This window comes from Primulina tabacum, chromosome 10 (assembly GCF_025594145.1).
Source record: "Primulina tabacum isolate GXHZ01 chromosome 10, ASM2559414v2, whole genome shotgun sequence".
Classification (NCBI taxonomy): domain Eukaryota; kingdom Viridiplantae; phylum Streptophyta; class Magnoliopsida; order Lamiales; family Gesneriaceae; genus Primulina; species Primulina tabacum.
The window spans coordinates 7630856-7657937 of NC_134559.1; the positions used below are offsets into that span (position 1 = coordinate 7630856).

At 34.6% G+C, this 27082-nt stretch overlaps 3 protein-coding genes across 3 annotated transcripts; all 3 read left to right on the forward strand.

The window, feature by feature from the left end:
- Positions 1 to 4218: 4218 nt before the first annotated feature.
- Positions 4219 to 5628, forward strand: LOC142506151 (uncharacterized). Its single transcript, XM_075619309.1, has one exon. It carries the CDS (start codon positions 4270 to 4272, stop codon positions 5431 to 5433), a length of 1164 nt encoding a protein of 387 aa, XP_075475424.1. The 5' UTR covers positions 4219 to 4269; the 3' UTR covers positions 5434 to 5628.
- A 3996-nt stretch (positions 5629 to 9624) lies between these two features.
- LOC142504822 (uncharacterized) lies at positions 9625 to 20834 on the forward strand. Its single transcript, XM_075617645.1, has 11 exons — positions 9625 to 9787; positions 9947 to 10033; positions 10148 to 10270; positions 13340 to 13460; positions 14507 to 14635; positions 16222 to 16331; positions 16429 to 16612; positions 17381 to 17584; positions 19380 to 19616; positions 19746 to 19950; positions 20458 to 20834. Exons 2-11 carry the CDS (start codon positions 10008 to 10010, stop codon positions 20550 to 20552), a joined length of 1434 nt encoding a protein of 477 aa, XP_075473760.1. The 5' UTR covers positions 9625 to 9787; positions 9947 to 10007; the 3' UTR covers positions 20553 to 20834.
- A 1966-nt stretch (positions 20835 to 22800) lies between these two features.
- On the forward strand, positions 22801 to 26780 carry LOC142505463 (protein NDL1-like). Its single transcript, XM_075618443.1, has 11 exons — positions 22801 to 23129; positions 24405 to 24504; positions 24639 to 24736; positions 24888 to 24976; positions 25082 to 25142; positions 25223 to 25309; positions 25394 to 25471; positions 25571 to 25627; positions 25737 to 25792; positions 25916 to 26051; positions 26245 to 26780. The coding sequence occupies exons 1-11, from the start codon at positions 23067 to 23069 to the stop codon at positions 26464 to 26466; spliced, it is 1047 nt and encodes a 348-aa protein (XP_075474558.1). The 5' UTR covers positions 22801 to 23066; the 3' UTR covers positions 26467 to 26780.
- The last annotated feature ends 302 nt before the right edge of the window (positions 26781 to 27082 follow it).

Below are 27082 nucleotides of genomic sequence, written 5' to 3' on the forward strand. Positions count from 1 at the left end.
AAAATGACCAGCGGACAAAACAGTTAGAAAAAAAACTCAATTTGCTACAAGTCATACTTCAGACCAGTTAGACTAATTCGAACGTTATGTATACTAACTGGACCATGTCGGTTGCTATATTTGTGTCATTCATCTAGATCTTGCAGTGTCCAGTTAGCATAGATAAAGTCTGAACTTGTCTAGTCGATCGGCCCGATTTATGATTTTAGAAAATTGTGTTTTTCTAATTGTTTTGTCCGCTAACCATTTTGATAATTTGTATGTGATATATCATCAAAATATTTCAGCTCGCCAGATTTCCAGTTGGTGCAAAGGGTGTTTGTACAAATTTTATAAAAGATTAAAATCTAATATTCCAATTTAATTTTCCAATGGGATAATTGAATTTTTTTTTTATATTTCACATGGAGGTTTGGTGTAAAATATTTTTTATATAATAAAATATTAAGCAAAAAAATAAATATAATACATTTGTATGTTAACAAAATAATTTCATATTTTAAAAGTTTATTGTAACACCTCATATTTGACGACTGTCTCAATTGTATCAAGACGATTATTTCCAGTATGTTTATATTCTCACTCACACGCACTACAGAAAACTTCACAAGGGTAACTAACTCATCCCAAAATTGTCACAAGTCAAGCACGTTTAACTTTGGAGTTCTTGTGTGATGAGCTCCCAAAAAAATCCACCTTCTTGATTTGAGTAGTATATATCAAATCTTTTTAAGTCATCCTCAAATTCACAGTCTCATACATTAATAGTTTGAAATACCTCTCGTTACGGTGTGAGATCGGTTCATTTATGTTTTCTTTACCTAGAAGCCTGTCAGGAGCCGCTCATTGTCTGTGCAACCATATGGCAACGGCGATCATCCCCCGCCCTCTTCGACCCCAAGCGTCACATGCGTACCAGCTTCTGTTCTGTTTGTCATCGAACCACACCGTACTAAGAAAGATCGGCTCTGATACTAACTGTAACGCCACAAATTTGACGACTATCTCCACTGTATCAAGACGAGTATTTCCAGCGTGCTTATATCCCCAAACGCATCTTATGAGACTTCTCAGTGGGTCATTCATCCCAGAATTGCCCCAATTCAAGCACGCCACAATTCAAGCACGCTTAACTTTGTGGTTCTTTTGTGATAAGCTCTAGAAAAGAATATGCGCCTTCTTAATATCAGTAGTTCATATCAAATCTTTTTTAAGTCCTCCTCAATTGCAAATTCCCATACTTGAACAATTTTGGAATCTCTCTCGTTCCGGTGTGAGATCGGTTCATTCATATTCTCTTCGCCTAGAAGCCTACAAGGAATCGCTCATTGTCCATGCAACTGGCGTTCATCCCGCATCCTCTTCGGCTCCGGGCGTCACATGCCCACCAGCTTCCGCTTGGTTAGTCACCGAACCACACCGTACTAAGAGAGATGGGTTCTGATACCAACTGTAACACTTCAAATTTGATGATTGTCTCCACGGTACAAAGATGAGTCTCTCCAGTGTGCTTATATATCCACTCATACGCACTCTAGGAAACTTCCCAAGTGGTCACCCATCTCAGAATTAACCCAAGTTAAGCACGCTTAACTATGTAGTTCTTATGTGATGAGCTCCTGAAAAAAAAGTGCAAATCAAATAAGAACTCTAAAGTTAAACATCTTTTACTTGGGACAATTTTGGGATGAGTGACCTCCTGGGATGTTTTCTAGGGTGCATGTGAGTGGAGACATAGGAACGCTACAAAGACTTTTCTTCGTACAGTGAGGACGGTTATCGAATCTGAGCGTTACATTAATCATCACTTTTTATACATATAGTATAATATAATATAAAATTGTTTGACAATTAAAGTTTTGGTGATTTATAAAATAATTTAAGGTTACTGAACTAAGACCAACCGACTATTTAAAAGAGTCGAGCCAAATTGAGGAAGCTAATTTCTCAAAGTCAATCGTTCGTTATCTCAAGATTAAATTAGATAGGCACATTAAACCTCACCGACTCATAACAATAAGAATCTAAGTAATTCAAGATTATTCTTTCGAATATAATAGCAACATTCTTCAACTAGACTTATGAAATCAGAAGAATATTTCCGTACATAACAACTTTTGAAATCGTTAATTCTCAGAATCCATCTCACTACCTGCTTGTACTATTTCTAAAAATGACGATGACATGTAGATATAAGATGCATTTTTAATAAGGGATTAGTTTGATAAAAAAGAGTCGTTCAATTTTTTAAGTTGAAATTCTTTTGTAAAAGATCGGTTTTTAAACTTATCAAAATTGACAATCTCACTGTAAAGAAGCTATTGAATTACTAGGCCTTTGAAAACCATGCTGACCAAGAGTTGTTGTAGCACACACTTAAAGTTTTAATCAATTATTATGAGGATCAAAATTGTGCTAGATTATTTCTTTAAAAAATATTTATAACTGACAAAAATAGTCTTTCTATTTAGATTGTTAAGTTGAGTGATGCTAGGAGTTTCAGTAAGTCATAGGTAATCTTTGCAGAAATAGGTTTTTGCAAACTGTTTGTATCTTATCAAAGTTCTTTTAGTAATATCCTTTCCATAATGAAAAAGGAAAAACATATAAGGATTATTATCTTATTTATATAATAAAAAATTCATAAAACTTTAATTACATAACCGACAATGGTAATCAAAGTATTCACTTCAAACCAAATACAATCTATAAAATAATTAATGAACATAAATAGTCATTATAATGTGTTAGGACTGAGCGTTTGCCGCTTTACCAAAAGCTATAGGTTGTGGTAATGGTGCAACTCAAATCTTTAATTTTAAACCACACATCATATCAAATACCACGGTTCGATCAATCTACCAAGCAGGAACAATTATTGCAATCAACATAATATATAATAACAGACAAATAAATAGATAATCCGAACTAAGTACTCAAACAAGATATCATCATTTGAGCTTCATGTGAAATAGTTCCTAAATTAGTCGAACTTGTCCAGCTCTATCAAAATTAAGCTCCTTCACAAGTGATATACATGAGCTACTAATGGACCGTTTTGAAAATTCTGAGCAGTAACTTTATCATAAGCTTTAATTTTTTTGTAAAAGCTGTAAGATTCAGATCATACAATTAATATCAGAGTTGATATCAAATATTTGATTCTCTGAAAGGTAGTATAATTATTTGGATTGAGATTGTTCATGATCGAAAATCATTTCTACTTTAAAAGCTATTAGGATAAAGTATTTAATTAGTTATACAATTTAAAATATTCGAATTACATTATTACATGATATATCATTTGATAAAGTGAGTAAAACTGATAATACAAAAATTCTTTTTTTGAAAAAACGTGAAAAATAAATATAATATTAATTTTGGAGAGGTGGCAGTACAGAAGAAAATATACAAATCAATGACCAGAAAAGGGTTACAAATTGATGGTCCACATGTCTGTACTATTTCTAAAAATGACTGTGACATGTAGATATAAGATGCATTTTTTACTAAGGGATTAGTTTGACAAAAAAGAGTCGTTCAATTTTTTAAGTTGAAATTCTTTTGTAAAAGATCGGTTTTTAAACTTGTCGAAATTGACAATCTCACTCTAAAGAAGCTAATTGAATTACCAGGCCTTTGAAAACCATGTCGATCAAGAGTAGTTGCAGCGAACACTTCAAGTTTTATTCAACTTTTATAAGGATCAAATTGTGCTAGATTATTTTTAAAAAAACTATTTATAACTAACAAAAATAATCTTTTTGTTCAGATTGTTAAGTTGAGTGATGCTAGGAGTTTCAGTAGACCAGAAGTAATCCCTGTAGAAATAGGTTTTTGCAAACTGTTTGTATCTACCAAACTTTATCATAAGCTATAATTTTTTGTAAAAACTGTAAGATTCTGATTATACAAATAATATCAGAGTTGATATCAAATGTTTGATTCTCGTAAGTTGGAAGATAGTATAATTATTTGGATTGAGATTGTTGATGATCGAAAATCATTCCTACTCTAAAAGCTATTAGGATAAAACATTTAATTAGTTATACAATTTAAAATATTCGAATTACATTGTTACCTGTTATATCATTTGATAAAGTGAGTAAAACTAATAATAAAAAAATTTCCCTTTTTTTTTTAAAACGTGAAAAATAAATATAATATTAATTTTGGAGAGGTGGCAGTATAGAAAAAAATACAAATCAATGACAAGAAAAGGGTTACCAATTGATGGTCCACGAGAGATTTCAGATACTGTGAGAATCCATGAACGAAGTTGCCTTTCAACCACCTTTATCTTTATTCTTCCATTTGTTCATCCTTCTTCCATTGATCATTTACAGTCAAGTACTCGATCCATTTTTACTAGCTCCTCCAATGGCTAAAATCCCTCCATTCTTCTCCAACTTCCTCTCGTTCTTCGTCGTCCTCCTCCATCTCGGCTGCTTCTTCACCACCTCCCGCCGCCACCAGGGCCGCAGCGGCCACCACCTCTTCTCCCCTGCTTCCTCCTTCTCCAACTTCAAGAAGAAGCTAACCCCGCCGAGTAAAAAACTTGCTTCTCTCCTCAGACGCCTAGTCTTTTTCCTCCCTTCTTCCTCGTCTGATCCGATCCCTCATCCGCCCTCGATTCCATCTCCCTCTTCCTCCACTAGATCCTTACGTTTGAATCCTCCGGCCATTGTCTTCCCCACGGAAGAAAATGACAGCGCTGTACTGATCAATAATCCTTCATTCTTGCCCGCTGATGATATCTTCCCATGTACAATTTGCGGAGAAATCTTCCAGAAGTTGGCTCTTCTAGAACAGCACCAGTCTGCGAAGCACCCTGTTTCGGAGCTCGTCGATGGCGAGAACATCGTCCGGATCATATTCAAAATGGGTTGGCCGGAGAAAGGAAGATGCCCCACCATCCACCGGATCCTGAAGATTCACAACAGCACAAATATCCTAACTCAGTTCGAAGAGTACAGAGAGTTCGTCAAGTCGAAAGCAGCTGCCAAGATCAAGCCATCGAGGGACGAAAGATGCATTGCAGACGGGAACGAGCTGCTGAGATTTCATTGCACCACTTTCATATGTGAGTTATCGGATTCCGCCATCTGCAACCACCAGTACTGCTGCGTCTGCGGGATTATCAGGTCTGGATTCTCTTCGAAGATGGACGGAATCTCCACGTTCCCGACAAGCTGGACGGCACACGTGGCGATACCGGAGGACATCGAGGAGGAGTTCGGGTTCATGAGCGTGAAACGGGCCTTGGTTGTCTGTCGGGTCGTGGCGGGCCGGGTAGGGTGCGACCCGGGTATAGTGGACAAGGAGGATTCGGGGTTCGATTCGTTGGTGGGTCGTAGCGGGTTCGAGGAAGAGCTGTTGGTGTTTAATCCAAGGGCTGTTCTTCCTTGCTTTGTGATTCTGTACACTGTGTGATTAAATTCGAGTGTGACGTGGCTTAAACAAACTTTATTTTTGGAGAGGTGAAAACCGGTTAAGTCCGGTCCACCAAATTAGAAACAAAATTAACTAGATCTGTCACACTGTCTAAAATTTGTCATCGGCTCGTCCAGTTAGCCTATTTTGGAGTTTTCTTTGATGGATAGCACTGGAATGAGGAACATAGAATGTATTATCATGTGGAGGGGAGGGGTCACAGGTCCATCGAGGTTTCTGAATGAAAATAAGAAGAAAGGGTATCAATGATATTAATTATTTTTTCACCTAAATTAGTTTGGAAAAAGTTGTGTACTAAACCTTATAGTAATGTTTAGCGTGGCCTGTGGGGGGTCCGTATAAAGTTGGAAAACCGAAGTGTAAATAAGGCCTTTTTGCTTTATTGACACGCTAAATTACAGGTAGGTGTCGTTCGACACGGTTGGTATGACATGAATTTTATACCGTTCTTATCGAAAAAATTAGGTCCACCGAAATTTCGTTACGATATCGATATGATATTGTTTATACCAAAATTTTAAAAAAAATTGCGTTATTCACATCGAAATACCGAAATTTTTTGAGTCTCATACGGAAATGTCGAATTTTTTTGAATGTCATTACGATACTGAAATTGGCATTATATTATAATGTTTAAAATATATGATTTTTTTTTTTACATTTCAATATTTTTTAAAATTTGTACCGATGTCGATACCAAAAGTTCGATATGATATCATACCGTACTAAAATTTATGATATATCGTTAAATACAATATATGTTGTATTTTATGGTACGATAAGTATGAAATACGGGAATATTCGATATTTTTTTCTCACCTTAGCGACCTTATGTCAAAGCCAATTATTACGTGAATTTATAATGGGAGTGCCCCCTTGTGTATTTCCAACTGTGACTGTTGAGTTCTTGAATCCCTCACGATTAATGTCATAATAAATCGCAAAACCCGTACAAAACCTTAATCCCTTTTGTTTGTAATGTATCAAAATATTCGTAGACTTATGCACTACAAAAGCATTTAATCTTGGATTTTAATTCATCATTAGAACCTAACAAAAAAGGGTTCAAAATAGTTTGATCCCAAATAATATGAACGAAAACACGGTATTTCGAGAAATGCACAATTTTGAGGAAGTATCTGCACTTTAGATGCTATCTATCTCGCTTTAATTATCAACGACATTTGGTCTAACGATGAGGATAAGAAAATGGCCAAAATCCATAAAAATGTGTCCATAAGTAGGCCATGGAGGCATAAAAAGTTTTCATAAAATGGTTTCCGCAAAGTGAGAAGAGTCTTGATAGATCTTACTTATTTGAGTAGTTTCATCATCCATCTAGCACATGATACGTATGCTGAGTGATGAAGTGACCATGATTTATCAACCCGGCACACATGTCATATGTTGAGTGGGTAAGAACACTATCTATGTGGGTAGCACGAAGAAAATCGTGAGAATGACATTCGAGCAAACCGTGATTTGGGATGAATCATGCAGGTTTCACGCTATTAATGACTTTTCATCCCAATCCTCGTGAGTCATGTCCCATTCGGTACAAGTGTACTTCAATTTGGTTTGCAACTACCAAAAAGTCGGGGAACCAATTAGTTACGACAAGCATTCACTTGTAATAACTTCTGTTTGCATTACCCAAAAACATTTCCTAATTTTTTTTTTTTTGCTACTTTGAATCGAGCTGATCCTCAAACTGTTTTGCATGATAACCTATTCGAGAAATTATATTTTTGGTCACATATATTTGTCTTTTTATGATTTTGGTGATTTATGTAAGATAGATCACTTATCGGTTTACCTAAAGTTATAACCGGTATAATGGTAAAACTCAAATATTTTAAATCTTATAGCAGCTCAAACGTCACATTTTGATTACTCTAACAAATAGAGACAATTATTGTGCATCAATATTTTCACTCCCAATAATTGTTTTCTTTGCGATCAATGAGAATTGAGCTTGAGCTCGAGCTCGGGGATTTTGACTCTGACATCGATTATAAGACATATTGATTTCTTTTTGAGATTGATCTATTTTATTATGTTAGTGGTTTAATCGTAGTAGTTTTATTCGTTTTTGTTTTGTCCTTCCAAAGATAAAATCCTGATTTTTCGCCTATTAGTTACTAAGAGGTTGTTGATTCATGGGCATGAGCCCTCGACTTGGGATATTAGTTCAAACTCAACGCTCAGTGAAAGAAAAAATAATTTTGGATTTCAAGATATAATTTATTCATTGAAATAATTTTTCCTTAAAATATAATTTATTTATTGATAAGATTGTGTGAAATATTGAATTAAGAGTTTTGTATTTGTGGATATATGATATTTATGACGATGATTTTTATGACATTGTATTATTGATTTAAAAAAAAAAAATTGTTTCTAATAGAACTCTTAATGTCCATATCTTGTACATTTTCTTTTGAAGATAAAACCTAGAAAAGAAAGAAGCTATAAATAAGAGAACCAAGCTAAGGAAAGAGGTTCTCGGGTTGTTCGACTTTTGGTGGCTGCGCATTGTTTGCACTTTAAGCACCCCTTAGTTTTCAGAGAAAACAATTCATAAAGACGTTGCTGATTTGAAAAATGTTGTTTCACGTGTTGCCACGATTGTTCGAGACGTCTGCAGACAATACGCGTGAAAGTGTTGGTTGAAGATCGTGGTTTACTATTCCAATTTTTGGCACCGTGTTATTGCTTTTTTGAATACATTTTAGTGTTGGTAGTTATTTTAGAAAGTAGTTTATTTTTTCAAAGGGTTGAGAAAATTGATTTTCATTAAAGTAACTAGTGATTGGATTTTGTAAACTGAAAATGTTTTATAGTGATTATTTTGCCCTGAGGCACTACACAAGTATAAAGTATAAATACTTGTGCACAATTAATCCTGAGTTATTTTAGTTTAAACTATTTGTTTGTGTTATATTATTCTACTGCGTGTTGTACCAAGTGTTACATTTGGAACAACATTTAAATATGATATACACAAACTTTCGTATACTTTTTATATTTTATGTTGAACAAAATAATAAACCTCTTACACTCTCTATTCTAAAAAGATAAAAAAAAGTAAAACATTATTTGATTCATTTACTCACCAAATCGTACACATCTTTGTTTTATCATACTTTTGGCTCAAGCTCTATAAAAATTAGAGTTATAAATCATTATGTTATTTTGTATATTGATTTATTATCTTTATATCATATATTTTTAATCATCACATCCAGCGAGCCAAACGACAACTGTTCAGTTCAATTAAAACTATTTAAATTAAATTTGAACCTAAAAATGATCGGACATGGAGTGTGACGATAAAAAATCAACTTCGAGATATTGTACCTTTGTTTGGGGGAAATCTTTTAACTTTAAGGTGTAAAAAAATGTGGTGGCAAAAAGTATTGCTGGAGCTTAATTTAGAGCAGTAGTCAATAGAATTTGTGAAGTTTTGTAGGAGATGATATTTGTAATTATAGGGATTGTATAGTTGAATATTTATGTTGCCCAATTTACACTTTTCTTCCTTATTTATAGGATGTAGTGTATCTAAAAAGAGTGTGTAAATTCTCTTTTATCTACAAATATGTTGATTTAATATTTTTGTACCTAAAATTTCTCAAGTAAGTACTCAAACACGTATAATAAGTGTTGATATTAATATAGTTGTTCTAATTTTATAATCAAAATTCTTTGTATCGGATTCGAAATAGTTTATACTCAAATATCATATTAATATTATATTTTCAATGTTTTGTATCGATTTTCATTCATGAAAAAACATATGAGTCCAAAAAATTTAAGTTTTTTTTTTTTTTTTGCTGCATCAAAAAGTAAAAAGACATTTTTTTCCTCAAAGACCGACCCCAAACCGTAGTCGGATCGAGGATTTAAAGACAATTTAACCTAAAAATGACATATTTATAATTTTTTTATTGGCCGAGTTAGGATTGTGATGGAATAGTACTTTCATATTATCATCCAATTTTCGGATTTTTTTTTGAAATATTTGAGTTATTATATATCTTGATATTTTTTTTCTATATTTTTTAAAGTTTCATTTCGAATAAAATATTACCTAAAAAATTGATTTTTTTTATTATGGGTAAAAATTGTCTTTAAATACTGGACACAATTTTCCCAACAATTTTCCTGCTGTTAATTTGTACTTTTGCCCAACCGTGCTTCCCCTCCGGGGTTTCAATTTCCCCTGCGTTCGTAGTGCAACGGGTGGTCGCCACCTCCATCCCTCGCCGTCTGGGCTGCTTGTGTCGTCCGCAGAAGATGCCACCTTGATAGTACTGCAGCTGCTTCCCCGGTTTCTCTAGCCCCGCCAGCATCTCTCATCGTTCTAGGGCTCGTTTCGTATTTGTCATAGATTTATATTTTTGCTGATTTGTTGTTACTGATTAGTCGAATTATTATTTTCGGTTGAAAGAAGAGTCGTGTGTTACTTATCGATTGATGCATAAAACAGCTGGTGGGATTTGATGGTGTTGAAGCTCTCTGACCCTTTCCTTTTATAAAATCAGAAAAAAATGGGCAGCATTGAGCCATTTAATCGGTAAACGCGATGACCACCTTGCGATTGCATTGCGTTCAATGAGTTATTCTCGCTTGTGTTGTTTCTTAGTTTTGGTGACATTTATCTTTTTTCTTTGTTAACATTAATCGATAGCTTGGTGAAACTTGCTGCAAGAGCATTTTATGATGACATAACAACGAAAGGAGAAAACCAGCCCAAGACTGGAAGAAGTGACAACAGAGGCATTGCTGTGGTCATTCTTGATGCTCTTACTCGGTATTTACTCTTCTGTTTTAGCTTCTTTGGCCAAAGTTTGTGATTTTTTAGTGATTTGGGTGTAGTTTATTAATGATATAATTTATGTGGTACTTATTCATTGGCAAGTTACTTCACAAAATTTGGTTTGTAACTATTTTATTGTGTATCATAATATCGTTTAACCTCTTGCTTTTCATCAAGAGGATGCTTGAAGGGAGAACATATAGAGCTATGGTGTGTTAGTATTTTTTGTGGCACATGGCATCACAAATAAAAGTTTATACGTGTATCAGAATTACAAGTTATATGTCTAGAATTAGTATAAATACCATGTGTATTTAAAGTTGCTAACTACTAACGCAAATTATGTGGAAAAATCGATTAGATTTTACAAATATGAATAACAGTGTACCCCTCCAATCACTGTGGACTTGTCAAATGACTCAAATCTAACAGTAGGTAGTGTGTGGGATAAGTCTTGGAGCATACTGTTTGTTATTCAAGAAGCCCGTATATCACTGGAGAACAATCAAGCTAGACGAGAGCTATTAAATTTCACTCAAGGAGGAGGTAGTTGCTCATGCAACATTTACTAGCTTTTAATTTTTAAGTCCCAGGTTCTAGGGGATAGGACTTCTAAGGAATAGGAATTCTTGAGAAAAAAACTAAAAGGGAGCTCTTGAACCTATGATCATCATCAATCCTTCATATGGTAATTGATAGAGAGTTCATGGCTTTGTGGTTGGACTAACACTTCATTCCAGTAAGACATAGCTATATTTTAATTTGTATTGATAATTTAAAATCGCTGTCTCCTCAGTTATATCAATACAGATGGTTGATTTATATACCTTCTAAAAGGACCTCTTCTCGATTTTATTGAATCATTGATCATAGAGGTAGGCACTGGAAAATCAACAGATTCAGATTATGTAAACTAGTTTTTCTGGATGAGAAATTCTTCATTCTACTTGATAAATTAGTAGTTAAGGTTCTAAAATTCGCTAAGCGCTAATCGGACGCCAGACCCGCGCCTAACGCCTAGGCCTGATAGGCGAATTCGTGATTTCGACGTTTTCCTCACTGGAGTGAACAGACATGTTAGAACTAATATAAACAGTCCATTCTTTTAACTCTTCATTTGTTTTAGTGGGGACTAAGCCCATTTGTAAGCAAGCCCATTAACTCTTCATTTGTTTTAGTGGGGACTAAGCCCATTTGCAAGCAAGCCCATTAACTGGCCCACATATGCTTGTATATTATTACGTTCTAATCCTAAATCTCCCATCTGTATCATTTCTTCCTTCATCATGCCTGTAATTTCTTCCTTCATCATGCCTAGAGTCTCATGCCTACAGCCGGAGTTCTGTATCATTTCTTCCTTCATCATGCCTACAACCGGATTCCTACCACCCTAAGGCCGCCTAGGCTGGCCGACTTGCACCTTTTCGATGAGGTCACTAGGCAGTCGCGTGGGACACAATTTAGAACAGTGGTAGTAGTTATCCATGTAAAAATAGAAAAAAAGTTTCACCCCCTCTTAAAATGGACACCCAGAGATACATTAAGTCGTTGGCCCGTGGGTTTATTCAATATGATTGCTTCGCAAAATTGTGAATTATTTAATACTTGTTCCCCAAAATATTTTATATCATACACTAATAAAAAAGAAACAACTTTCTGTTCCATGACTCATATACACCTTATTTTACTCTGTTAGTTTCTATATGGTGTACATGGATTAAAAAAGGCATGATTAAGTCATTGATACTGTTTCAGATTTGATATTTTAGTGAACTACTGTGCATATTCATCTGGAGGTCTAAAAGTGTTCAACTGGTTTTTTGTGTTTTATGGCTAAATGGAGTTTTATAACACTTACACCTGTGACTTTACTGAATTCCATATGGAATCACAACATATTACTCAAGGCCCTTAGTTGCAACGTTATTTTTTTGTGTGTAATACACCTATGTGTGTGTTAGTATTATTTTTATTTATATTTAACATGAAAGTTAAAGTTAGCTGTCTTAGTAGGAGAATTTGTCGTAAAATTTTGAAAAGATTTGAGTGGAAGTCTTGATCAAAGTTATTTGTCTAAATTTTACCAAACTTGGATCTTGTTTTACTTTTATGCTGCATCGTAGCTTATGTCTTCTGATTTTTCAAGCCTTCAAGGGGAAAATGAATGGTGAGTTTGGGAATTGGGATTATGAAATTGGTGGATGTTGGCATTTGGCAGTTAAAATTTATTAATTCGACACTCATATTTCATTTTGTCTTACTGTATATTAGCTGCGTGAGTAATGTTAATCTTAATGGGCTTAGAGTGCGTTTGGATAGAGAATCCATGTAATCAAGCGTACCTTATTTAAAATATGCATTTTTTTAAGAAAAGTGATGTTTGGAAGTAGAACTTGATTAAGAAAATGCTTAAGAAGCAGTTTTCTAGAAGTAAAAGTTGTCTTTTAAGCTTCCTTTTCAACTTTTCCTCTAAAAAAAAATAGCACACTTCCCCTACTATACCCAAACATGAAAACTAACTGGACGTCTAAAGAAAGCAAGATAAGGTCTTTTGTAAGTTGTGACGATAGTTGTCAAAAGCACAAAGTGTACTGAAGGCTGTGTACTTCACTGCGCTCCAAAGCGCACGGCTTCCATGAAGCGTGCGTTTTTTGCGCTTCATAGAAAAATAGTTTTTTTTTTAATTTTATTATTATTTTAAAAAATTTGACAGAGGATAACCTCTATTTATTAAAAACTAGAGCAGGGGAAACCCAAATATCTTGTTGCCTATGCCCCACCCTCTACCCCCACATTGCCTTTGCTTTTGTCATCACATTTTAATATTTGATACTTGGAAGATGAAAATGATGATGACTTAATATTTGATATTTCATATTTTTTAAAATAAATTGATTTTATTTTTATCTTTTTAAGTAAATCGTGCACTTCGCTTTGCGCTTTAAGTTCCAGGACACCTAAGCGCTTTAATGCACTTTGCGCTTTTGACAACTATGGATGTGACTTCTATACCTGAACTGCCTCTTGATGTGTATTCAACTTTATGTTTGTTGTTTGTTTCAGACGTCAGTGGGTAAGGGAAGAAGATTTGGCCAAGGACTTGAAGCTTCACACAAAGCAACTTCGGCGGACTCTAAGATTTTTTGAAGAAGAAAAGCTTGTCACTCGTGATCATCGCAAGGAGGTTAGATTTGCTGGTTGAGTTTTATGGTCAAATTCATTCTCTCTCTACCATTATTTTTTCTTTATTTGTTCCATCCTTTTGTGATTGCTAAATCTCATTCTTTAGCTTTTATTTTACTTTTTCCCTCCCTAGGTTTTGGCCTTTTTTATATGGAGAATGATTATATCCCCAACATTATGCACGCACAATCTCGCAAATGTGTGTATGTATTTATTCTCACATATATCTAATTATTGGTTATGTGCCCTTGTGTGCACATATGTAGTAGATTCATGTAACTTTATTCATGTGTGGCCATTTTTTTGTACACGTGCATAGAAGAGAGATGGTGCTTGCACTTATGTGGTGCTTCGAGATACAGTTGGAAAACTTAATTGAGAAGGATCAGAACATTTGACCACTATTTAGAATATATATGTCCATATTAGAGCCAGTTGTTCTCTTTAAGTAGGTTAATCCTTTATGCCAAATAAGAATCATGTAATTGGCCTTATATATTTGGTTTTCTTGCTTGAAATCATTTCTATGAATGCACGTACTTGTTGCTCTAGGTTATTGAAGTTCACTTCATCTAGGTAAAGGGGGATACTTGAGGGTGAATGGGACTTGGTGGATAAATATCTCTGGTAGATATGGAGAAGAATTAGGAAAAAGTTTTTTTTCCCTCCAAAAAAATAATAAAATGTCTTCCATGAAATGAGACTTGATCATTTCTGAAGTTTACTTCCGTTTTATGGATTGGATCACACCAATGATTAACCATTCATACTTATTCTGAAAGCCATTTGTTTTCTAGCCTGTATTCTGAAATAATCTCTAAGTCAACATGGTTTGGTAATATTTATCCTTTTTTTCTTTTCTTTTCCCTTTTGGAGTACCTAGGATTGCTTTCAAAATTTTATGAATAAATGCCCTTTTTTATAGGATATATTATTTGTCTCTGAAACTGGAATTGTAGAGTTGGTCACCGGATGTTCATTTGCAGTTCTTTTTTGTATTTTGTGTAGGGTATTGCTTCAAACTAATATCTCTTTGATATTTGGTAGACTGCTAAAGGTGCAAAAATTTACAATGCCGCGGTGGCTGCCACTGGTGACAGTCTGCATACCGGGCGAGAAGGCGATGAAAAGCTTAAGATGCATACACACTCATATTGTTGTCTTGATTATGCACAGGTCTTTAGCTTCTGAAGCCTTCATAACTAGAAGATATATTGAAAATTGTAATAGACTGATATTATTTGTAGCGTGCACTCATTTTCGATACTAGTATTATTTGTATGAATCAACTTGATATTATTCAAAGAAAAAAGTATGAACATTTAATTTGATATTTTTAAAGAATCAAGACATTGTGTCGAACTATTCCTTATTTTAATAAAGGTAGTTATTAGTACATTTTCTTGTACCAAACTATTTTTTAGAGACAATAGATTCATAATGGAAGTTTTTATAATTTGAGTAGGACTGTAGGAATGTTTTTAATAACACATTTGGTGTATCGCGACTTCCTTGGTTCTATATTTATATAAAATAGTAAGTGTCAATCCAATAAGAGTGGCCTGCGTTGGGGAAAATTATTTCCCTCGAGGATGTTTAGCTACCTTGCTTAGTGGAGAAACTAGGGCTTGCATCAAAGAGAGAAGGTTTGTTGAACAAGAAGAAATGAGAATATTTGAGGAGCGAGAAGAAAAGAACAGCAAAGAAGGTTGAAATAGACAGGATGGGTTTGTTGAAATGAAACAAAATGAAGCTGTTCCACTTGCTTTGATGCAATATTAGCAAATTGTTACAAGCTCAGGTTTTTGGGGTTTCAGCCGGTTTACCTGAGACAATTAACCACAAAGAAGATCAGTCCAAAGCCTCCTATGTTAAATATTTAGGCTTAACGCATGCAAGCAGGTGGGATGGGGGGGAGTTAGTTTTTTTTTTCCCCAGTATTCAGCTTCTAAATTAGTGTAGCTAGCATCGGTGGTAGGAAGAGGAGAATTTTGTTCTGTTAGGACATTATCTTGACTGGGTTGGTCATCTTTTTGTAAACCTTTTTGCCATTCAAATCAATATATCACATTGCAGAGGTTTTATTCTTCTATGAATCTCTTCTTGTCCAGCTCTTATGTTGGGAGCTATGCTCCGTTAACTTCCAGTTGTCAGCAGCCTTTCACATCTCAACATACAATATCTTTTGAAGTTTTCTCATGATAGAGACAATGTATAACATTTCTTGATTGAATGTTATAATGTATATTACATTGCTGATATACACTGTATTATTGTTTGGAAGGGTTCATTTATTTGTATAAGTTAATTCTTGGCAATATTGCATGATCACTATATGTGGCCAATGCTCACCTTTTGTTAAATATTTCTGATTGTTCGTACTTCATGAAATATGGTATCACAAATTCACTTTCTTTTCCCAGAAGCATTAACCTTTTGTGTTAAAGTTCCTGATGTCTTGCATTTCATGAAAACTATTAGATGTTATATCTCACTATTTTGTACTGATATTACTTTCAGCCTAGTCAATCGTCAGTATTGTTTCATAGTATTTTTATCTGTAATCTGCCTATTTTTTCATGCCACTAAGTTTAGCATGATGTTTCATGTATAAATAGGCTGTCATGTGTGCATCTACACTTTAATTTGAGTTGGTATTAAAATAATTGTTTTTAGCATGATGTTTCATGTATAAATAGGCTGTCATGTGTGCATCTACACTTTAATTTGAGTTGGTATTAAAATAATTGTTTTACTTCCAGATATATGATGTGGTAAGGTATAGATTACATCGCATGAAAAAAAAGCTAAAAGATGAACTGGAAAGCAAGAATACGGTGCAGGAGTATATATGCCCAAACTGCAGTAAGAGGTTCTTTCTCTCTTTCCCTCCCATTTTTGTTGTTGTAGCCTTTAAGCAATGTTTTTTTAGAATAATTTGATTGTTTATGTCTGAAATAAAACTCTAGATATACGGCCCTGGACGCACTTCGGTTGATTACTCCATATGATGAGTACTTTCACTGTGAAAGTTGCAATGGGGTTCTAGTGGCTGAGAGCGACAAGTTAACTGCTCAAGAATTAGGAGATACAGATGATAATGCTAGAAGACGTCGCCATGAAAAATTAAAAGACTTGCTAACAAATATGGAGGTTTGTTCTCTTCTAATTTATATCCGTGTTGGCATCACTCAACCTTCCTGAGTATGTGTATAACAAAATGAAGAATCACGAACTCTTCCTAGTGCTATGAAACTTCCAAAGTACATGTGGCATTTTTATAAAAAACCAAAATTATTTATTTATTTGTAAGGATTAAAGTTTGCATAGGGTGATAAACTATCCTCGTTGATTCAAAATTGTGATTGCAATGAACACCCCTATGGAGTTTCTAAGCGTGCTGCAAACAAAGTACCCAACTCTTAACCAGTACACTTGGCATATTATTTGTTCCTGTTTATTATTAAGGTGCTGGAAACATACTCAGTTTTTTGGTTATTTAATCGAAAATTAAGTCTACTGATGCTCTGCATTTTGCAATTATGGCATACTACCATTATATCTTCTGTACAACTTGTTTATTTCTGTTATGGCATATTTAATGAGCTGCACATTTAGCCCAGTCTGTTTATTGGTTCTAGTTTAAGATTAAGTGCTTGTGAACTGTTTTAGCAGGGGCTTGCCATCAAAAGCATTGCAACCTTATGAAAAATAGCTAATGTAACTGGACTTTTCTGGGTACAATTTTCAGATAGTTATCATTCTCTTTAAAACTACGCAATAGAAAAAAGTATTTCGAGTACGATCTTAAAGAATGTACAAAAAACCTTTGTTTCTCTCTTGTCAGGTCTTGTGAAATTTTACTGTTGTGCTCCATACACTTGGTTTTTAGTTAAACTAAGAAAGTTTGCTGGAGTACAGGATCAACTAAAACCACTCATTGATCAACTTGGAAGAGTTAAGGATTTACCTATTCCTGAATTTGGAAGTCTTCAAGCCTGGGAACTTCGAGCAAATGCCGCTGGCCGTGCTGGAAATGGAGACCTTAATTCCAATGATCCATCTAAATCTTCTCAAGGTCTTGGGTTTGGTGGAACTCCTATGCCTTATGTTGGGGAGACAAAGGTTACTTTCTGTAGTACCTTATTTTGCTCACTTACACGAAGTGTTTTTTTGGTTGTTGAAAGTATTAGGAGTTGTAATATTTGGAAGTATGGAATATTGTTGGCATTATGCTAATTATGGGTGTTAACATATCGGTTGGACCAGATTCCAAGCCAGCCCTCCCCCCCCCCCCCCCCACACACACACACACACACACACACACACACACACACACACACACAAAACCACCTTATACTTGGTACAAACGATATAATAGAATATCACTCTGTTAAAAATTGGTATACATCGAGTTGGGTTTGGCTCAGCCCTGTTTATTTTTTTATTATTGCAAGTGTATAAATTTGGAGGAAACATAAAAAGTATTCAAAAAATTATCTGTTGACTCTTATAATTGGTGACAAGAGTCAGACCACTTACCTGGATTAGAAAATACCCTGTCTGGATATAAATTGGGTTTATTGGTCCGGATTCAATTGGATGGATTTAATGCTTATGACTAGATGGTCGGGTTTACAGATTTCGGTTGACAACCCTAACACTAATCTTGTCAATTATCCTGGTACACCAAATCCTTTTCAAGATGCAACACTGTATCGATTTGCATGACAAATCTTAGTACTTATGAATCCAAATCTTGCATAAAAGAGCTCCGATAAGCTAGATTCGTAATGGTTCATATTTTAACCTATTGATTATTGTACAAAAATAGCTAATTTACCTGAGACAGAATTAATTGGATCGCTAGGTAATGAAATATATTTATGAAGAATAATAAATAATAGAAATATAAATCAATGGGAACCTCTTTAGGCGTTTGGTTATTCAGGATTAATTGTGATTATTTTTATTTCCTTGTCCTTTATCTCTCTCTTTTTTTTTATATCGTTCGTATTCGTCTGGTCTCTTTCTATTGCCTTCTCATCCCTCTTCCAGCATAAATCTCTGCCTTAAAAGCCACAATTCGCAAACTCCCATGCAGTGGTGTCATCTGCAAACAACACACATGTCTCCATCTATATACTTGTGTAAATCTAAGAATAACCATCCCAGATCTATTTAACCTATTTAAACAGAGAGGGGGAGGAGGATGGTCGGTGGTACAGAGAATTGTTCAGGTTGTAGCATGTGATAGGTCCATATAGTTTTAGGATTGTCTCTTACTCAGATGCGTGATCACATGCTTTAAAATAATTTATTTCAGCTTCAAAAACAGACCAAACATGGGATTATCAATTGCACATAATCTTCCCATCTAAACTCTCGTCATTTTACAGATATAACTGAAGCATATGTGATTCTGGGTTGGAAAACCAGTAGGTTGGACAATGACTTTGGTTGTACCACAGGTTGGGGTGCCTGTAGGGGTGTGACTCTGTATCTTCACCAAGGATTAGATATCATTCAAAAGCGTGATTTTGGATTCTGTCCAATTATCGAATTTGGATATAAAAAGGACCAACCATAGATGATAGGCTGACATGATATTATCGGTTTTATCGCCCTACTCATACCCCTGCTTTAAACAAATAACTGTGATTCTGAGTTGCAACTACTGTAGGCTGAAAGGGATGATCATTGCAATATTTATACTGCTGTTCTTTGTATTTCTGAGTGGCAATGTTAAGAACTCCTAAATATGGTACTTGAGGCATACAAGGATTTCTAGCCTGATCAACCTACTCAATCTACTCTGCATGCTATAAGCCTGAACCATGATTTTTTCTCATTTGCCTGATCAGTATAAACATTACAAAAGGAACTAATGCACTGATATCTCAAAGCTTGGATATTGCAGGTTGAAGTTGCTTTCAGTGGAGAAGATGAGAAAGGAGAAAATATAAAATCAATTAATACAAATGCACCTGTGAAAATTTTACCACCATGGATGATCAAGGAAGGAATGAATTATACGAAAGAGCAACTTGGAGAGACCAAGCCAGATGCAAATATGGGTGGTAAGTTGTCGGTGGAATGGGAACTTTCGGATGACAAAAAATCCACAATTGTAAATAACGAAGCAAAGAATATTCAGGTGCGATCTGGCTTTTACAAGTTTTATCAATTTTCATCGAGATTTTTAAAATTTTCAAACGGGGTTTTTTCTTAAATTTTATACTGGTGTTGAATTTTTATCTCTGAAATATACATTTTGTTTTGCCAGGATGAATATGTGAAAGCTTATTATGCTGCTATACTTCAGCGCCAACGAGATCAAGAGGAAATGGCCAAGGCACAGGAATCACCTAATGCTACTACCTCCGCACAAGTATCTTTCACACTCAGTGAGCGCCAAGTCGGCGTCAAGTCGAAACGGGATGATTACGAAGGAGAAGATGTTGAATGGGAGGAGGCCGCCCCTTCTACAGGTAAATATCATCATACTCTTTCCCTTTTATTTTTTTACAAATTTTTGTAGGGTAATAGTATTTATATAGCGAGTAGAATTGGATTTTCCGGTCATTTAGAATATTAAGAGGAACATAGGCAGGACGAGCTAAAGAAAGAATTTACCAATATTCTAAGCGAACTAGATGCTGACACAGGTTAACTGTCGATCCTATTCCTTGAGGAACTTACTTTTATTGCTCGCTGAAGAATTTAGATAAACAATCTAAAAGTGCCATCTTTTTTTTTAAATAATATTATATTCATAGGATTATTTTGGGACTTAATTGTGAAGTTTCTTGGTTCTGGTAAGAAAGTCAATATCCCTTTCTGAATTGTCTGCTCCTATTTTCTGAACAATGTCTCTTCACAAACTCTCAAACCGCAATATAGTAAAACTAGGCCAAACCCCAAAGAAATTTGGTATTTTCTCGTATTGTTATTTTGATGAGCCTTTGACAGCATGTGTACTTAATGCTTTGTCTCAGGTAGCACATCTGTTCATTACAAAGTTGACTTAAATGTAGAAGCAGAAGCTTTTGAAGATGATGAAGACGATGACATCGACTGGGAGGAAGGGTAGATAGCCAAATAATGTGAATCACAACTATTTTCGGATTGTTCCAGTGACTTCTGGCTTCGAAGCGATTTACCTCATCTTACCCCGATATTCAAACTTTAGATATATTGTATAGACGAATTCGTCGATCATCGTTTTTCTTTCGAATTTTGCCTTTAGCTTCGTGCCTAGGTGGTTGTGCTACATCACACTATATTTTTCCTGGTTACATGAGATTCTTGACAATTGTGAAGTTGAGGGTGCGTAATAAACAAGTAATGAAATAGTTTTGGTAACTTTGCTATAGATTCATTAATTCTTCTCATCTCGCTTACTTTTCCCAGTAAAATTGATTTTCATTTATTTGATTTTAATCTTTAAATGAAAAGTATATTACCAATATGTTTAGTCAAACATAGAGAGAGATACAAGCAAGTTTCTGTCTTTTTTACAAGTTGTATGTTGTCGTTTAGGTCAAATCTTATTAAAATGCAGTTGTTTAGTGTTTGATTGGTTATCATGGGATCAGATTCAAATACCATACATTCATTGGAAGTTTCTTTTGTCACCTGCCATGTTCATGAGGACTAATGATCATATTAAATTTTAGTTACCTACTTACCTCATATAATAATACAAATTTCATCCAATCTGCATTAATCTTGTCAGTCAACCTTTTGACATGTTATTATTCTATTAATCTCTATTGTTTTGTTAAACAATAAACTTTTAGATTTGTTTATTTTTTTATGTCCATCAAAGTGTATGTTGTCCCAATGCTGAGTATATTATATTTTTGGTTATGTAACTCGTATATTTTTCATTTGTTGTCATGTTATCGATCCGATCATGATCTAAGTCTAATAACTTTTATATTTTAACCTAATTGGACAACTTAATAGAATATACTTTTCAAAGTAACATGAATTACATTTTTGAAATAAATTATTAGAGATTGAACGCGTTTATGAACTCGATTCACAACAGTCAACTCGAACAAAATAGCTCGATTACAAAAATATAACTAATATAATTTAATCCAACTCAACTCATTTTATTGAACACTAGCACTAGCATAAAATGTGTGTTTGTGTGTTCAATAACCTAACCTCATTGACCATGCAATATCAGACATATACTCTACATAAAATTCAAGTGGAATACATGTATTCTATATTCAAGACATGATAAATATCTTACACTAACTTAGGAATCATGACATCCATGGTTATGCATGCATACATGTGTTTGCATGTATTGTATTTTAATTATATTTAAAATTTTCACATTTCTCATGCCCTTACAACGTTTTAAATTAAAATTCGAGGGTTAAAATTATATTTTCAATTTACAATCTTCGTCCTCTAATTTGAATTGGAAAATGATGACGTGTAACCAAAAATTGATGACATGGAGTATTACTGATACATACAATTCAATTGAATAAAAGTCATTATGCTATTGGGTAAAATCATTTAAAAACAAAGAGAAAACCATCACAATATTTATTAGTTTTCTAAAATTAATGAAAGGGAAAATTGCATTTTTGATTCGACACATTTATATCTTCGCGATTTTTGTTATTTATGTAATCAAATTTTAATTTTTTTAAGTTGTCAAATTTCAATATTAATTCTTTATTTTGTTTTTTTATAGTTTTTTTGAGATGTGGTGCCATGTTTTATCAATAATGCACTGATGCGATACTAACTTGTATAATATCATATCAGTATTTTTGATGAGAAATGAATAAAATTATCAAAAAGCAGAAGATACACGAATAATACTGAATTTTAATAATTTAAGAGATCAAAATCGAAAATAATCAAAACATACATCGACAAAATGTAATTTTCTCTTAATAAAAAATACCAATTTCTTTTAGTTTTTCTAGTATCAAAATCCCAAAATTTTCCCAAATTCTAAAAAATTTCGAGCAGAAAACTCAATTATAACAAACGTAAAACTCCTTATCAACACAAAAAAAAATAAAAATTAATGAAAAATATTTATAACGTAGATAGTTATTATTCAATGCACGCTTAAGAAAGATGCAAAAAGTATGTGGCCGTTGGAGGGGAGACGACAAATTAGGACAGGTGTCAGAATATTCCGTCAAATTTGTCGGCTGTTAACTGCGGTTAAATTCTTTGACCAGAGTTCCGTTCACGGGCTGTCAAACAATCCGTTATATCGTCATATTACACAAATGCCCCCCCAACACATTATTATTTTTCCATTATAATTTATTTGTTTTCTTTATTATGTAGAAGGAAAATACAGAGAGGCAAAGCGTCGGTGGGAAATTAATTTCATAGAATTTTTTGTAGAGAGATGAAAGGGGAGAGGATCGCTTCGTGTATAAGCCATTGAAAAGCGCGAGGATTTCTCGATACGTAGAATAAATGTGTGTATATATATGTATGTGTTGATTTCTTGCATGTTTTTGCGAGAAAGAATTCGGGGGAGGAACGAATAGGGAGAGGGAGATTGCTGCGTGCGTGGCTTGTGCTTTCTGAAGGGTAGGAGGCTGCGGCGATGGCTGAATTAAGCGGCTATTCCGTTTGCCTCGATGTGGAAACCATTTATCTCGGCGGGAAGGTTGCTTTTTTGTTTGTTTGGTCCGGCTTTGGGTTGAATGCGTTACGTCGTTTCTTTCTGTTGTTTTGTGATTTGGGATTCCTTATTCTCCGTCGCAGGCCGTTTTTTCGTGTCGGCATTTTTGTAATCTTGCTTCTTTTTTTTTCCATAGTTCTTTTTTTGGGAATTTTTTTTTCTTGGTAAGGAATTCATTTTTGCTACATGGTTTTTGTGACTTTAGATCTGCTTGTTGATCCGGCCATATGAATTCTGTCATGGTTTAAAAAAGTTATCTTTTCTTCATTCATATTGCTCTTGTTTATCTGTAAGGTGGTCCTGACTATTCTGGAAATGAATGCGATTCTTTTGGAAACCAGTTGTTCAAGTTTCTTTATCTTCTCTACTTTTGAGCTCATTTATTTCGAAGCTTTAGGGCGATATTGTCTTTGTTTTTATTACTTGAAATGTAAATGATGAATGTTGATCATGACAGCTGTTTTTATCAGATTTATTTCTTGATTTTGAGAGCGTAGCCTAATGTCATTATTAGCTTGTGTTAGCTGATATTTCTTGATTTTGAGAGCGTAGCCTAATGTTATTATTAGCTTGTGTTAGCTGAAGACATTTATTATCCATAAGCATTTGATTATATATTTCTTGAAATTAAGTAAATATTTTTCCAATTGAATAGGTTTAGAAATTACTGGTTGCAAGATGCTTTGTGGGAAATCAGGACTAGATTCTATTGGCTTTCGTGACCCTTGTTTCTTTTCTTATTCTTCTATAGCAGTAGTTAAAACTGTTTAATCATCTAGAACATCTTGTGACACCTGTCACATTCTTTGTTGAACTATTTGGGCAAGTACAGCTTGGTTGTTACTCTATCTATTTTGTTTCTTTTGCTATTGTCGGAAGTTACCATCATCTTATCGTTTTCACAACTTTTCAGCATTAGACTACTCATTCTTTAGCGTACTTTTAAGTCTTGAATGATTGGGAAATGGAAAATTTTTGTTTGCTTTGCCCTGTAATCAATTTGTAGTGAGTAAGCTAGCTAAAAAGTGGGTGAGAGCACATGGTTAACTCTGCCCTTGGATGAAATAGTTTCTTTTAAATGCTGGTCATTTCCTTCACTTGATGGATATAAAAACTTAAGAGATGATTCTTAGTACATAGCTAGTTTTATGTTTTAGGAAAAAGAATAAATGGTCACTTGATTTTCTTACATGTCAAGATTTAAACTTATAATGATTGTAAAGCATCGCTTACTACCTGTTATGTATATTCTTGACTCAGGAACATATTGTGCGAACTGGCCATGGTCCTGTATCTGTTATAGTTTATGGAGACCAAGACAAACCAGCTCTGGTCACTTATCCTGATTTAGCTTTAAATCGTGAGTGATGAGTTTGCTTACTGGTAGCTATGTGTTTGTTGTTTAACATTCTATTGTTCAGATCTATGTGTTCATAATTCATTTCTGTCTGCAATTTAATAATATATTGTGCTTGAATCTATATTTGTTGGCAGATATGTCTTGTTTTCAAGGATTGTTCTTTTGTCCTGAAGCTGCAACTTTGTTGCTTCACAATTTCTGTGTTTACCACATCAGTCCTCCTGGGCATGAGGTTTGTAAATCGGCCAAATGATGTAGGCTTTCATAGTAGATTTTCTCCTGCCTCTTGCAGTACATTTTTTAACTTTTTGTGTATTTATAGTGATTCCAAACAGTATTACTCACAGAAAGTTTAAATGGGACTCTGGTAAGAGTTCTTGCAGTTGGGTGCTGCTGCAGTTTGTTCTGATGATCCTGTGCCTTCTGTTGACGACTTAGCTGATCAAATTCTTGAAGTGCTCAACTATTTCAGGTAACCAAGTGACTGCATTTATTTCAATTGACAGCCGTCACTACTTGAGAGCTTATTTTGTCATCAGCCATATGCTTCTAATCTGCAAGTTTTGATTTTGTTCAGGCTTGGTGCAGTTATGTGTATGGGTGTAATGGCTGGAGCTTATGTCCTCACATTGTTCGCAGTATGTTTTAGTTTTAACAGTTTTACTATTATGCTTGAATTTATCTTTGTTGTGTGACTTATAGAGGTTTATGTTACCAGATGAAATTTAGAGAGCGGGTTCTTGGTTTGATCCTTGTTTCTCCTCTGTGCAAAGCACCGTCTTGGACAGAATGGCTACGTAATAAGGTCTCATTTATTATTTTATCCATCAATTTTGACAATTTGTATGTCAAGTTAGATATCAATGTCCAAATATAATGAATTATGCAGGTGATGTCAAATTTGCTGTATTATTATGGAATGTGTGGTCTGCTGAAGGAATTCTTGCTTCACCGTTACTTCAGCAAGGTATATTAATATTTCTGTTCACCCAATGCCGCTCTGCTAACTCCTCAATGCACTTATATTTTTTCTTTTAACCCCGTTATTTGCTTTTGTTTGTATCAGGAAGTTCGTGGTGGTGCTGATGTTCCAGAATCAGACATAGTTCAAGCTTGCAGGAGAGTGAGTACTCTAATTTCTGTTATCTTTGGCCCCAAGCCTACTGCTTTACATGTTTTCTTTAAATCACTGTTTTCTAGAGTTTGACGATTGGGAGTTTTTTATTTTCCAGCTGCTTGATGAGAGGCAGAGCATAAATGTGTTGCGGTTCCTTCAAGCTATAGATAGGTAATGATGCTCAAAGTTTTAGCTTCTCGTACTCTTCGTTTTCTTCATGGCTGAATGTTTGTCTTGTCTTGTTTAGATCCTTAAATTAAATAGTTGAACTTTTCGTCTTCCCAATATTAACAGGAGACCTGATCTCACGGATGGGTTGAAGACACTGAAATGTCGAACCCTGATATTTGTTGGCGATAATTCTCCTTTTCATACGGAGTCCCTCTATATGACTACGAAACTGGACAGAAGATACAGTGCTTTGGTTGAGGTAGCAATTTACCAAATATGTATAAAGATACGCATTTTAAAAGTTAGATGAAAAATATCAATTCCCATCTATTCCACTAAATCTGAACATCTTTGTCGGAAATATTGAGATCCTTTGTATGATAGATATCAATTCATGACATCACTCAGACCTCCTGTGCTCATGGGAGAATGAATTGACATTTATTTTACAGGTACAAGCATGTGGATCAATGGTGACTGAGGAGCAACCACATGCAATGCTAGTTCCCATGGAATATTTTCTCACAGGATACGGTCTGTACCGGCCAAGTCAATTCAGTGGCAGTCCTAGAAGTCCATTGAGCCCATCCTGTATTGCACCTGAACTCCTCTCTCCAGAAAGCATGGGATTGAAATTAAAACCGATCAAGACTCGACTGTCGTCGCAAAGATAATATTAGTTTGGTTCTCATCCTGTAAATTGGAGGTAAGATAGTTCCTTTTTTTCACTCATTTGCCACATGCTAATGTTGCTCAAGTAATTAAGTAGGGTAGATAATGTTGCTATAGATAGAGACAAAATTCTTTATTGAACATAAGGTTGGGGAGTGGGGAATTTTGTGGGATCATTCGTTCATTTGTAGGCAGTCTTGATTTGTTTGTATGATGTGTAAATCGTGACTTGACATTTATGATGACAGCAAAGCAATAAAAAAATAAATACAGAGCAAATGAGATGGTGACTCTTTTTTGCTCAATTATTGAGACCATATACTTCTCTATTGAATTTTCAATTTTCTTCTCAAAATAGATCTTTAGACATGACAAAGAACTTGCATGCACATGTAAACCACAAAATTTTCTTGGGGTTCTTTAGATTTTACTTTATTGTATATGACATCGGAAGATTATTCATTGCCGCTACTCATGCGGACTTCTAGCCACTAACACAATATCCTACAAACCACGCCGAAAAATTAGTTTTATGGGTGGGGTCACGGATGAAATACAAAAATATGACTTCATCAACTCTTGTGGGCTGGCCTGTCTGATTTTCATTAGCTGTATTCA